The sequence below is a fragment of the Xenopus tropicalis genome, chromosome 1 (assembly GCF_000004195.4).
Source record: "Xenopus tropicalis strain Nigerian chromosome 1, UCB_Xtro_10.0, whole genome shotgun sequence".
NCBI classification, from domain to species: Eukaryota; Metazoa; Chordata; class Amphibia; order Anura; family Pipidae; genus Xenopus; species Xenopus tropicalis.
Window position 1 is genome coordinate 71,476,942 of NC_030677.2, and position 14,311 is coordinate 71,491,252.

Here is a 14,311-nt window from a genome sequence, read left to right on the forward strand (position 1 = left end):
TTTTATTCCTTAACTATACAATTTCTGTATTTGAGTGTTATTTCCAGACCAGTTCTGCTACTGTGCCTATAACAGTGCTCTTTATTTACCCTGTTGCGTGTAGAGACATGAGGAACCATTTATTAGTTCAGGTGCAGGTGGAATAATGGGTGCAAAACAGTGCCCCTTAGTGCTTATTCACTTTGGACTTGGGGAAGGTTCATTGCTGCCTCTGCACCCACACTGAATTAAAATGCCATAGGCCACGTGTTAAATACAGGGCTTTATTGCAGCCAGTGTCTACCAGCGTTCCCTGACTTGTGCATCTGAACAGGCCCATAGAGGCAATCTGTAGATTCTGGCAAATGCCAGAGGGGTTGCTAAAAGATTTCATAGTAACTATTAATTGAACTGATAGGGGTTCCTAAACCTGTGTTGTATTCATGAGCGGGTCCCCTCATGAATAAAGCGATGCCAAACACAGGTGGTGTTGTATTCACAGATCTCATACAATACAATGGTTTAAGAACAAAAGGTCATTCTCCTGCAATGCCATACTTCTTAATATTTGAATATCAAAACTGCCTTGACCAAGTCCAGTTACACCCTTATCTGGCCAAAACTGTGGCTGACTTCCTTCTGTAAACCCTGCTCCTTCCTGGGCCACTCTAAACAGTGATCATCGGATGATATGCACTGACCCATAGTGTAGGATTTGTTATGCCTTAAAATCAGATAATTGGGCAAGGATCTAAATACTTTTGCAAGGCAGTGAATACAATCTTTTCGGCCCAAACACTTGCAGTTAGGGATAAGCAAATATAAGTAAAATATTTTTCATGCAGGAAAAAACATAAGAAACAAGCCTATTAGATTTTTTTCATGCATTTTGTTTCGCCATGGAAAATGGCAATAGCATTAGAATTCCCTCTGATTTTTTTTCCTTAGTGCAAAAATAAGAAAAGAAAAAAAATCCATGTGATATGTAACAAATTTTTCTGCCATTTCACCAAATTTTTGGTGAAGCAAAACAGGGCAGTTTTGCTCATACAAAACTGGGGAATTTATATTATTGTTATATTCCTGGTAATAACCCTAGAATGGTAATAATACTCAGCAGATCACTTAAAATAAAATGAAGGGGCACTTTTAGTTAATGCATGTTTCAGGGCTGCACTGATTGCAAACAACTCTGCTTGTGGCATGGTAGCCAGGATAAGTAACATTATTTCATATCTATCTGTCATCAACTGCAAACTATTTTTGCCACCGCAAACATTTTTGACTCTATTTTACTTATAGAGCATATTAATATGACCAAGAATATAGAGAAGTATCTGTGGCAGACACTATGCAAGATAAATTAACTTTGTATGTGATTGCTTGCAGTTTGTTGGTTAAAGAAAAAACACACTTTGGAAAATTTTAGGATGCAGGGCCCCTTTATAATGTATGTTGGGACTTAATTTTCTAGCAAAGATGGATGTTGCTCTTTAATTCTAATGGTGAAGTTGCTCTTCTTCAGAAATGCACATTGTTTCTGATTAATCACCATTGTTTGTTGTGCAACATGCAATCAATCTCTTGGAATGGAGGCCTGGTGTCTCCACGTGTCCTAAGTGGTATAACTGTGGCTTATTCCACATAGCGTCAGGAATTTCTGTATTCAAAGTTGTGCTCCGTTCTTACTTAGAGGGTGTTCCTCATTTATTAGGCTGGACCTTTAGAAATGGAAAATGACTGCATATTGTTTTACGGCCAATCATTTTGAAGCAGATGTTTCATTGGCTCATCTGGCCCCAAATATCTCATCCACATTGATGCTATCAGGTGTATTCATACTGCTGTCATTAATCTTTTTAATATGAACATTTCAAAAAGTATTTCAAATTCTTATGTCTTGCATACACATCTGTAAATGATTCCAGCATTCTTACTTCTCTGCGCTTCACCTTAAAAATGTCACTCAGGGTACTATCTGCATTAGCCAAGATATCGTTTTCTTTCAGCACCTTTCCCACTACAATATTTAGGCCTGTTCCCTTGTTTTAACTTATCATCGGAATGCTCAATCTCATCCCAGCATGCTTTTCTCCAACCATCTGGTGTTTTTCACTGTTGCTTTGCATGGTAAGACTGACCAGAATACTCATATGTAGATCATTTCAAATTCAATATTTGATCCAGAACAATGCATATTACATGCATTTATGTATATAGAAGGATTTTTTAGTTCACAAAACAATTTCAGATGTAATTAAAATACCTGGTAACGATTTTTACTTGACATTTGTTGTCAAGTATTTTGACTTTTTGTGTACCTAAGGCCTATGGCACCTAGAGAGGTTTAAGTGTTTTGATCCTCTCAAGGAGTACCATGATGGTCAGGATGCTCCTTGTGCTTCTACATGACCCTGCAGAGACTGGCCAAAATATACCAGGGTGCTTCTGATCAAGGTCCGAAGTGCTGAAATGACATAGGTCCCTTTTTTTTTTTTTTACATGTTTTGGGCATGTCCAGTCATACATACTTTTTGGGGTGAAATACTAACATACATTGAACATAAATTTGCAGTTCCCAATATACTGTCACCAAGTTTTTGTTTACTGGGCATAGTTGGTGAGCTGAATATGAGAAGTCATGAGAAGCTGTGCCACTTGCAACTCTTTTATTATGCCAAAAAAGCTATCCTCCTAACCTGGAAGTTGAACACTCCTCCCTCTCTGGTATTCTGGAAGAAACTGATTAATGAATCCCTTCGAAAACAAAAATTGAATACCTTGCTAGAGGATGCCCAGAAAAATTTGACATTACAGTATTTGGGAACCCTGACTAAAATGACAGGAACAGGGTTAGAAACTATATGTTAATGTGTTTGGTATCTCTTTTTCTCTTCCCTTTTCTTTCCCTTTCCTTCTTCCTTCCCTTTCTCTTTGCTCCCTACTCTCCTCTATCCTCTGTCTCTTATTGTATTCAATGTTTGTTAGAAAACTTAAATAAAAACTTTAAAAAAATAAACAATGGGAGAGGTTCTGCCTGTAGATGCTGTTACTGTCAGGAAGGCATTACTAGTGAATGTTCATTGTCTGTCCCCTTTCTATATAGGCTTTCTCTACTGTGAGGTCCCTTCTTCAAACTGACATTCTCCTCTGATCTACTGGCAATTGCCTGACCCACAAGCGATCCCCTAGGGCCCAGGAGATTGAAAGTGAAGTCAACATAATACAATTCGGAGTGTTTTGTCACCCACCCACCCTAAGGGTGATGGCATACAGAGCATAGTTACCCATGGATGACAAATTATCTGAAATAACCTGTAAAACACATTATGTAGGTTTTACCCATGACAATCATCATTGTTTCAGGTGAGATGGTATGTCAGTTGATTTGTAACCCACAGGTAGCACAGATTTCCCAGAGGTTACAAATCGCCCTGTGTGCCATAACCTTAAAGATCTGTGTTATCCTTAGCTGTTATAAAACAGATTTTATTTTGGTATACAAGTCTTTACAAAGAAAAGTTGTATCTACAAAGAAAAGTCTCTACAAAGCAAAATTGTATCTACCTCTGCCTTCTGTTTCTCCAACATATAGATTTTCTGTTGATAGGCCTCAATAGCCATACTGTTCTTCGGTGTTTGCCTAAGGCACTACAATGAAAACAAAATGATCAACAGGTTAATTACAAATTTGCTGTTATACGTAAAAGGATTTTTATTACATATAAATAAATCCAAAGTTTTATGAATTGTTTACTTCTGAGGACTTCCTAAAGTAGGCTTTAAAAACTAAAGGTTGGAACAGCAGCATGTCCATACACATTAGGGCACATACAATGAGCAAAACGCAATTTCAAATGCTATTGCCATGTTTTTTTCCCACAGTGCTGTGTTTTTTCCAGATTTCTAGCATCACTGTGGACACAAGGGAAAGATGCGCCTACCGCAAATGCATCTAAATTACCACAACTGTGCACGCAATTTATAGCAAATAAGACACATTGCACAGAGGTCTGCCTGCCATCATTTCTGATGTTACACACACAGAGAACAGATGTTCTTACAGAGTGGACCATGACTAGAATCAAACCCAGGACCCCAGCACTGCAAGGCTAACCATCACACCAGCATACATCTGGTGTATCAAGCCATGTTGAAATAACTGGGCCACTTAAATTAACCATGGTTTTATCTTTTGGTTACTATTAATAAGTAAATTAGAGTGTCTTTCCATGTCTTTTTCATTAGGGTAGTGCCTGGATAACTTTTGTCATAATTTTAGAGCATAGTGCTCAGAGTCTCAAGGAAGATGAGTGGATAAAGAGCAAGGTATGGGAATGCAAGGGAATAAATGCCATACTGGCAAGTCTCCATTGTAAGACCACTCAGTTACTCCTGTCAGTAGCAGGTTCAGAGATGCATACCATTTTTAACGCTTATTGTTAATTTATCTAAAAACATTGTAGTCAACAGTGTAAAAACAATAGTCCCATGAGTACTTCACACAATACTGAACATTGTTTTTAAGCAAAAGCAAACACCTTGGGCAGTGTCCCTTTTTTAAATCTGGGTCTGGGGAGCAGCACTGCGAACCAGAAACCAATACAGCCACAAGGGTACACTCACTAGACTAGTCCTACCTGCTTTCCATCTTTAATGACATGAACATTGTGATACTATTGTGATATTTAGGTTTTTGTAATATACAGTGATTTATACAATCTGTTGTGCAATTTGTATAATGCCATTCTCTAGTAAACAACAATTTCCAGTACAAGATGGAACATCAACATTGTTTTATTAAAATTTTCTATGTTGCTACTAATTTGTAGTAATACAAACAATTTATTCTTTACCAGTAGGGTAAGTGCTTTTAGACAAGCATTTTGTTAAATTTAATAGAATGTTAGTTCTTTTTGGGGAATTCCAGCACATGGTATTAATAATTGCATAATAATGGCATTAGTGGTCAACTCATTTAAAGGAGAAGGAAAGACTAAGTCACTTGGGGGTGCCAAAAAGTTAAGCACCCCCCAGTGATTTAATCACTTACCTTTTACCCCGGGCTGGTGCCCCTGTTAGGAGAAAGCCGCACCAGCCCGGGGCACCTTCAAGCATCTCCTCTTCCTTCTTAGTGCGCATGCGCAGTAGAGTGAAAAGCTGAACTTTAATAAAAAAGTTGTCTTTTGACTCTACTGCGCAAGTGCCGGCCCAGGGATTTTGCCGGCAGAAGGAACAGGGAAGAAGCACTAGTTGCAGGTACCAGCCCGGGGTAAAAGTTAAACGATTAAAGTCACTTGGGGCTGCCTAACATTTTGGCACCCCCAAGTGACTTAGCCTTGCCTTCTCCTTTAATTCTACGGACACAACCCTGTAGGGGCTGCAGGCGGCAGTTCATGAGGGTATGCTAAGTAGGCTTATTGCTTAGCACTGGTGCTTGTGTTAGTAAATTAGCCCTACTGAGTATATTTAATGTCCAAATGTTTTTTTTTACTAAGGTATAGAGATCGAATTACAGAAAGAGCCCCTATCTGTGAAACCCCAGGTCTCATGCATTCTGGGTTCCATACCTGTATTTACCTATCCACTTGTACATTAACCCATTGAAGGTAGCAATATGATTATACCTATGGGCATCAACTCTCCCTACTGAAATAAGTCTGATTTACTGACTAACCTCAGGACACTGAACTGGAGCATAGATGCATTCTGTTTGAAAATATTATATTTAAAATAACCAAGTATATCTGCTTAAGAAACCAGATTTATCTAGTTATTTATAAGTGTTGCAATAAAATTACATCAATGCTGTTTTATTTTTGTGGGGCTTTAGTGTATACTAGAAAATATACTGCTAACATATGTGGCATAATGAGCTGTAGCACTTACCTCACTTTCTGGTGCCTGGAGATCACAGGATGGCTCTGCCTCTTTTAAAATCTTTTTTTTTTAAAAACAAGAATAGAATAGAAAGGAATTGTTACAGTACAAAAACAAACTGTACAAAGTATAACAAGCATATGAAACAAGATTCTCATTTTCAAAACCTTAAAGGCTAAGCATTAGCAAAGCTGGGACTTCCCAGGATGTCACCATTATGCTTTCTGTGACTAATACCAAGGCTGCATTGGGCCATAATGTTCTCTTTACAAAGTATGCAAATTGAATTTATGTTTCTTTATTTACATAAGGAGGAAAATGGTAAAAGGAGGAGAAAGCAAGGTGAAAGGTAAACCATTTAAATAATAAAAAAATGTACTGAATGCTGGAACACATGTCCATCTAACAGGCTTTATGAAGTTGTTACTATGGCAAAATACATTATCTTTTTGATGTGGTTGATAATATACCATTGGCATAGCAAAGGTCTGGAATAGAGTCATCCTCCTGCATGCCCCCTACAGTTTATAATATACCTTTGGCATAGCAAAGGTGTGGGACAGTCATCCTCCTGCATGCCCCCTACCTTGCACTTCATCCACTATTTTTCCTTGTGCTTGAAAGTGCTGTACTTTAAACATTGCCCAGGATATGTCATTAAAGGTGCAATTAGAAAAATATTAAATAAATTATTTACATATTCAGGCCCTTGCCAAAAAAGTGCACAGCATGTGTAAATGAAGTCATACTAGCAGTAAAGGGGCACTTTTTTTTTATTCACTTAATATTAGTAAAAAAGTAAAACCAAATTTATTTTGTTATAGAGGAATACACCAGCTATATTCTATATTCTAAAGCAGTGCTGTCCAACTGGCGGCCCCCCTCTGTGTGGCCCCCCACCTGTCTGGCTGCTTTGATGGGTTACCTTTGTGTAAACTTTAAATGGTATCAGTACTGAGATTAACTGGTCCCCTGCATGGTTCTCACTTCACATTCAGGCTGTAAACCTCCTGTATTGTATAAAAATGTAATCCCCTGTGTTGTTCACACCTTTTAATCCCTGCATTGTTCACCCCCTGCATTGTTCACACCTCAGGCTCAGACTGTAAGCACCCACATTGTTCACCTGTTCACACCTCAGACAGACTGTAGGAGCAGTAGAAACCCACAAATAAACCCTGCACACTATAAAAAGAACATATACTGAGGTGGTACTGCTATTGAAAAGTTTTTTAATATATAGTTATTGTGCAGACTGTAGGAGCAGTGCCAGCATTGTGTCACTGTATGCTGCCTGTGTGTGCCATACTCTGCCTGCCCTATGCTGCCTGTGTTTGCCATACACACAGGCAGCATAGGGCAAACAGAGTATGGCACACACAGGCAGCATAGGGCAGGCAGAGTATGGCACACACAAGCAGCATAGGGCAGACAGAGTATGGCACACACAGGCAGCATAGGGCAGACAGAGTATGGCACATACAGGCAGGGTAGGGAAGGCAGAGTATGGCAGTTTTTTGCTGTACTACCAACATTAATATGGGTGTGGTCATGTGATAACCCAGGTGTGGTTTCAAGTGCATGTGGTTTAAAAAAAGGGGAGTGGTCAAAACTGGCTTCCATTATCGGCCCTCCACCATGCAGGTCGGCCCTCGGTACCACAGAAGTTGGACAGCACTGTTCTAAAGCATATAGTCTGCTTATGTAGCCAAAAAATAAGCTCCTAGTAAGGTCACGTCCCTTAGGCTAATGTCCCAGGGAGAGATTGTGAGGTTTGACATAATATCTTATATTTTTATATTGATATTATCATTTATCCATATATTCATATACTTTGATATACCTTGGAGCTTAGCATATCATACTCCATTTTAGAAATATATCTCCATTTTGTAACTGCAAACAGCAAGGCTTGAACATCTCACAATAGTTTGTTTTTTCCAAATAGTGCCCCTGCATGGCTTGCACATTGTGAAGTACATATTATGTATCTTATTAGTTACATTCCTGTCCGGTACAGGCCATCCTTGAAGGCCATCTTTGAAACTACAATGGTCTTTTTCTCTTTGCTATAACACACCCCTATGTATTTGTGTGTACACAGAAGGTTATAAAAGTTATGATCATGTAACAATGAATTGAACAAGTTTGAACTTCCATTGTGGTTGCGTCCTTCTTGTTCCCGTGCACGTCTTTGTCCTGGCAGGAGAGCTCCCACAGGTCCCTACACAGTCTGGAACCGTAACGGAGATTATACTGCCCTGAATGTAATTTCTAATTGAAGACAGGGAATATGACACCTGGATTTGTGGGAAATAGAATCGCTCCATTTGTCACTGGAACTCGCTTTTTAAAAATTTCAGCGACTAAATCTCCCTGTGGGACATTAGCCTTAATTTGCCTGGACTCCTTCTAAATCTGTCTGGCTCCCTTGGCTGCAAAATTCCAGGTTCATTACAGATTACAGTTCTTAAATGAGAACTAAAGGTATATGTGCCCATCTACTTGAGTTCCCCCCCACCAAAACTGTTTAGGGCTATGAAACCTAGTCTGTTTGATGAGACTACCCACTGTGAGTCCCCTTCGTCATCTTAGAAGGGGTGAGTTACCCTTTAAGGTTGCCCTGAATGTTATGGGCTCCAGTGATGTCCCTACAAAGTGATCTGTAGTGGGAAAGAGGTGTTTTGAGTGGTACTAAAAGTGGTAGTGTTCAAAACCAACATGTTATTCCCATGTCCCATGGCACATGATCTGTATTCTCCTCTAGGATTTGTTAGTGTTCCAATGAATACTCCCAATGTGCCATAGGATGAGCTACAGGGGCTGCAGTGGTAAAACCAATTCCAGAAGTTCATAGCTACAAAAGAAGCAGATAATGAGATATTTTGTCATAGAGTTAAAAAAGAGGACAATGCACAATCCCTGATGTAGGGTAGATATAAAAACTGATTATGATTAAGGGATAAGATGGTAGCCCCTGGGCTTATTTTTACTAATGACCATGGTTGGCCTCTGGTGCCACATGCAGCAGTTCTTATCAGTAATCAGCACAGCTGTATGATGTGTACTGCTTTTTAAGCAGCCATGCACTGATTTCTAAAAAAACATGCAGTGTGGCTTATTTATATACAAGTTATACAGCATGTGGATTTAATATTGTATCTCATGGGCAGCCTGTCCTTAGTTAGTTTGAATGCATGCTCCTCTAAAAGGTTTAAATACCTTCAGCACATAGGAAGATGAGAACATTCATCACAAGGGAGAGCTCTCTGTGTGCATTTAATAAAAATGATAAATACATGTACTTGTGCAAATCGCCCATACACACGTGTGACCAAATCACACTGTATACAATCGCTCAGTGAGTGAGACGGGTCTTTCTGTTTCAGGAACAGGGGAAGATTTGACAGTTATATGCCAGTAAATGAAAAGTTTCTCAAGAAACATAAACTTTATTCAAGTACATTACGTCCCTCTGTATCTGAATGGAAGCTATTAAATATAAAAGAGAATAGTGACTTCCTTATTATCATCTCCTTGTGTAATTACAAAGTAGACTGCACAGAACATTCTCTGCCACTTCCTCCGATGTGGCTTACTGCTATATTCTGCCTTACAACACACTAAGAAACCTTAAAAGTTCACACTGAATTTATATTATATGTTTTGTAGGTAAAAAAGTAACTTTCTGTGCAGTTTTTATCCTTTTTATGTTTTATTTTTCATTTGCTTTGTATTCTTGCTTATCATATTCACATGTGATTTATGTGAGGTTTTTTAGCCAAAATGCATGCTTTATGAAACAAAAATGGGCAAATTTGCTTAGTTTCAAAAGCCAACATCAACCAATAACAAGAAGTGCCACCTCAAGAGTCCTAGCCGCCTGGGGCGGCCAAGTTTATTGTACCCCCCTTGCTCCCCCCACGTTTAACTTCTCCATGTCAGAAAAGAAGGTGGGGGGCGCATCGCTAGTAGTAAAAGAGCCTAAATTCCGATCTAAAAATTTGAAATTTGTCTCTTTAAGTTACCAGGAGCAGTGAGGCCTCATGGCAGCAGCACCCCTGATCGCCAGTTAAGCTTTATACATAGGAATTCATTTTAACATACAATTTCCTTCCAATTTTATGATCATTGTTCCATGTGGAGCCATAAAATACACTAAACCAAACGGAAATGTGTTGGTTAATGACATTGAATGGAACATTTCTAGTACTTTTACTTACATGTAGAAATGTTGCACCCTTGTCTATGGTGGGTTCATGCTGACAACTGAGGGCAGGAGTGACTTGAGAGTGGGTGGCTGTTTTTTGCTCCCTGATGACATTACCTGTAGGACCTGTGGTTATGGCCCAACCCAGGCACCAGTACAAGTAACTATAACATTTTACATATTTAAAGCACAGTCATTAAAATGGGTGACTGGAAAAGCCAATTTGTTTACTCTGAGGTGAACTGCAGAAAGTAATATGTGCAAAATGCTACTTGGCCAATAACCATTAGCAACCAGAATCAGAAGTTACTTGCTAACTGAAGACATTTTACTTGACATTAAGTCAAACTGTCCATTATTACACAACCTCATCCAACCTCTCACTGCAATGTTATACCATTGGATCACAAATGTTACAAAAAAGAAACAGATGTGAAAATATCCTTATTGCTATAAGTCTAATTTGTGGAATTTAGTAGAGATCCCTTCCCTTATTTTTGCCCTACTACAGTAAAACTTTATTTGAGTTTCCAACTCAATCTTTACACATTTTAAAATAATCATCAGTTCTTTGTCAGAGCTCAGCTTTTTAGGTTCCCACAAAATCATTAACATATGTTTTAGTTTGTATTCTAATACTACACTAATGTATAATCAGACGTATATAGTGCCAATGAACATCTAACATTTAATGCTCTGAGTGCGTGGTTCCTGGTTGGAAGACTTTTTGACCACTGAACAGTGTTTATGACTAAAGAATTAAGTTTAGAAACTGTATAGCCTAAAATACTAGCCAGGAAAACCACAGGTTGCTCATAATGGGAACATAAAATAAAAAGACTATAATGAAGGCTTCATAAATATGTCACTAATAAGTTCAGTTTGACTGATTTAAAGAAATGTAGTAGTAGTGTTTTATTGCGAATACCTTATAGCTATTCTCTACTAATGCTCTCTAATGCTGTTAAAACATTGATGTTTACTTCCCATTTTAAGCTAAAAAAAACATTTACTGTATTATCTGAGACTTATTTACTGGTGATCATAAGACTTTTTCACAAAAGATTCAGAAAAGGACATGACCAGTCGTTACAAAAGTGAAATTATTTACATTGATTCTGCTGCTCAATAATATTCTCAAAATGAAAATAATCCCATCTTCCCTTTCATAGCTAAAGTCTCAGCTGTGAAATCTATTACATTAGTAGGTAGTTTACCTTTCAATTAACTTTTAACATGATGTAGACAGTGATATTCTGGAAAATTTGCAATATATCTTAATTTTTGTAGTTAAAATATATTAGCTTTTTATTTAGCAGTTAGGAATTTCAGCAGTAGTCTGATTGCTACAGTAGTCTGATTGCTCCAATTTACCCAAGCAACCAGGCAGCAGTGTGAATGAGAGACTGTAAGATGATATACAAGCGCCTGAATGGAAAGATAAGTAATAATAAGTAACAATAACATTTTATCCTTGCAGGCCAATTGTTCTTTGAAACTGGGTTTAGTGACCCCTGTTTAAAAATTAAAAGTTGCTAATTCTATAACATACTAACAGTTAATGGGAATTTTTGGACAACATTCCACCAGGGTGCCTAAAGTTGTGTGTCGCTGTAGCTACTTTTAGAAGGCTTCTGGCTACATATTCCTGATATTAAAAAGATAAAGGGGTTAATAAACTGGCATTCATTCTGCACATACCTATATGGTGCTGATAAGGAGAGGAAGCCCTCACCAATTTTGCATTTTGTTTTTATACACCCTTGTCTGTTACTTACACATAAATCTTCAACCTAGAAACATGATCAATACCACTTTAACTTATATATTTCTAAAATGTCTTTGTTACAGATGAAAATTTGAGGCAATGCAGTCCTCTTAAATATGCTCTATAAACATTTTACAGCATTAAAATGTTTATGAAATAATTTTAGTTTGATTAACTAATCTCCTATCCAGTAATATTTATTAGATTTCTTCATTCAGTTATATGTCAAAAATGTCATTGTTTAATATATTATATAAATCTCTATAACCCTACAGTAAATGGATATTTGGAGTCACGTCAGTGTTTTAGGAGGAATTTACTAAATCTCAGTATATCACCTTAATATCACAATAATTGTGTAGCATCAGTGTAGGCCCACTCTGTTTAAAATCAGAGCCTCAGATAATAAAGATGCTTTAATTATTAGTGCTTCTGTGCAAATGAGGAGGCAACAATGGCAAAAGTGTGAAAGAAAAACAAAGGGAATGTGTTAGGGCGAAGACACACATGGCAATTAGTTGGCGAGACTTTTTAAAAAGTGCTAATACGTGCAGCAAAAAACGTGCAATTAGTCACAGCAACTTATACACTATCCTATGGCAGGTAAGTTTTTCCATCAGAATGTGGACCACATTGTCTCATTGATGCAGTGCCAGCTGTTTTAATTAGATCTAATTAGCCTGATTTCGCCAACCTGTAGGTGGGCATATCGGGAGAAGATCCGCTCACTTGGCGACCTCGGAAAACTAATGGATCTTACAGTTTTTGGCCATCTTAAAGGTCTTCTGATTAAAAAAAGGTAGACAAAAATATAGGAATCAATTACATGGTAACATAGTAAGTTAGGTTGAAAAAAGATGTATGTCCATCACGTTCAACCATAATGGCTATATATAACCTGCCTAGTTGATCCAGAGGAAGGCAAAAAACCCCATCTGAAGCCTCTCTAATTTGCTGCAGAGGGGAAAAACTTCCTTCCTGACTCCAAGATGGCAATCGTACCAGTCCCTGGATCAACTTGTACTAAAGGCTATCTCTCATAACCTTGTATTCCTTCACATGCTAAAAAGCCATCTAACCCCTTCTTAAAGTTATATAATGTATCAGCCAGCACGACTGATTCGGGGAGGGAATTCCACTTCACAGCTCTCACTGTAAAAAATCCTTTCCGAATATTTAAATGGAACCTCCCTTCTTCTAAACGGAGTGGGTGCCCTCGTGTCCGTTGGAAGGACCTACTGGTAAATAAAACATTAGAGAGGTTACTATATGATCCCCTTATATATTTATACATAGTTATTATGTCACCTCTTAAACGCCTCTTCTCCAGTGTAAACAGACCCAACTTGGCCAGTCTTTCTTCATAACCAAGATTTTCCATACCCTTTACCAGCTTAGTTGCCCTTCTCTGGACCCTCTCTAATTCAAATGTCCCGTTTGAGCACTGGAGACCAAAACTAAACAGCATATTCTAGATGGGGCCTTACCAGCGCTCTGTAGGGGAAGAATAACCCCCTCCTCCTGTGAATCTATACCCCTTTTAATACAGCTCAAAACCTTGTTTACCCTTGGAGCTGCTGCCTGGCATTGCTTGCTACAGCCAAGTTTATTATCTACAAGGACTCCAAGGTCCTTCTCCATTATGGATTGCATATTTTTACATCCCAGGTGCATGACCTTACATTTATCCACATTAAATCTCATCTGCCACTTAGCTGCCCAGATTGCCAGTTGGTCAAGATCCTGCTGCAGGGATGTCACATCCTGGATAGAATTGACTGGTCTTATAATACCCTCCCCTAAGTCATTTTACAATATTTACACTAATTCCAAATCTGAAAATACTCTAAAACCTGTCAAGATCATGTAAACATCAATGGCAGATGTCCCTTTTACAACTGGAAGATCTTTCTTTGCTTAGTGGTTTTATAGATTTGCAGTTTTTTTGATGCTGGCTTTTGTGTGACAATACAAAAAGTCACGGTTATTACGACTCTTCACACAATTTTTTTTTGTTTGTGCATTTTCAGTTCAGATCTTTTAATAAATGACTGCCATTCATGGAAATGAATTTTTTTGTGGTTTCAAACAAATATACATCTGAAAAAAACAAGTTTTAATAAATGCCCCCTTGATGTCTTTTAATCAACACCAACTGCTTCTGATGAGATGAGTATTAATAATAATGGGAGGCCATTATTAAACATGTTTGGTTTAGCAGATGTCGCTACTGTAATCATCAAGGGTCAGGAGGTGGCTGTAGCTCCAGGGTTCCCTCACATAAATAGTCGCAGCAGCCCTTGATTTGGAACAGAAGACAGGAAGGGCTGAGCAGTGCTGAGAGCAACTATACGGAAGTGCAAAAAGAGTATTTTGACACAAGTATCTTGAATGGGCTTTAAGGCACAACTCACTGTGGGTAAAAGTGGGGGGAGCGGAACTGCACTTGTGGTTGTAAATGACCCCTACAGAAT

General features: G+C 38.2%; 1 protein-coding gene across 2 annotated transcripts in view; it reads right to left on the bottom strand.

Moving 5' to 3' along the window:
- The window catches only part of tnip3 (TNFAIP3 interacting protein 3), a 43,552-nt gene that overhangs the window by 15,474 nt on the left and 13,767 nt on the right, over positions 1–14,311 (bottom strand). For both annotated transcript variants that reach the window (XM_031903077.1, XM_018091007.2), the window contains exons 4-5: positions 5,869–5,919; positions 3,547–3,630 (exon numbers count right to left, since the gene is read on the bottom strand). In XM_031903077.1, the coding sequence (XP_031758937.1) occupies positions 3,547–3,630; positions 5,869–5,919 (135 nt within the window). The remainder of the gene's footprint in view (positions 1–3,546; positions 3,631–5,868; positions 5,920–14,311) is intronic.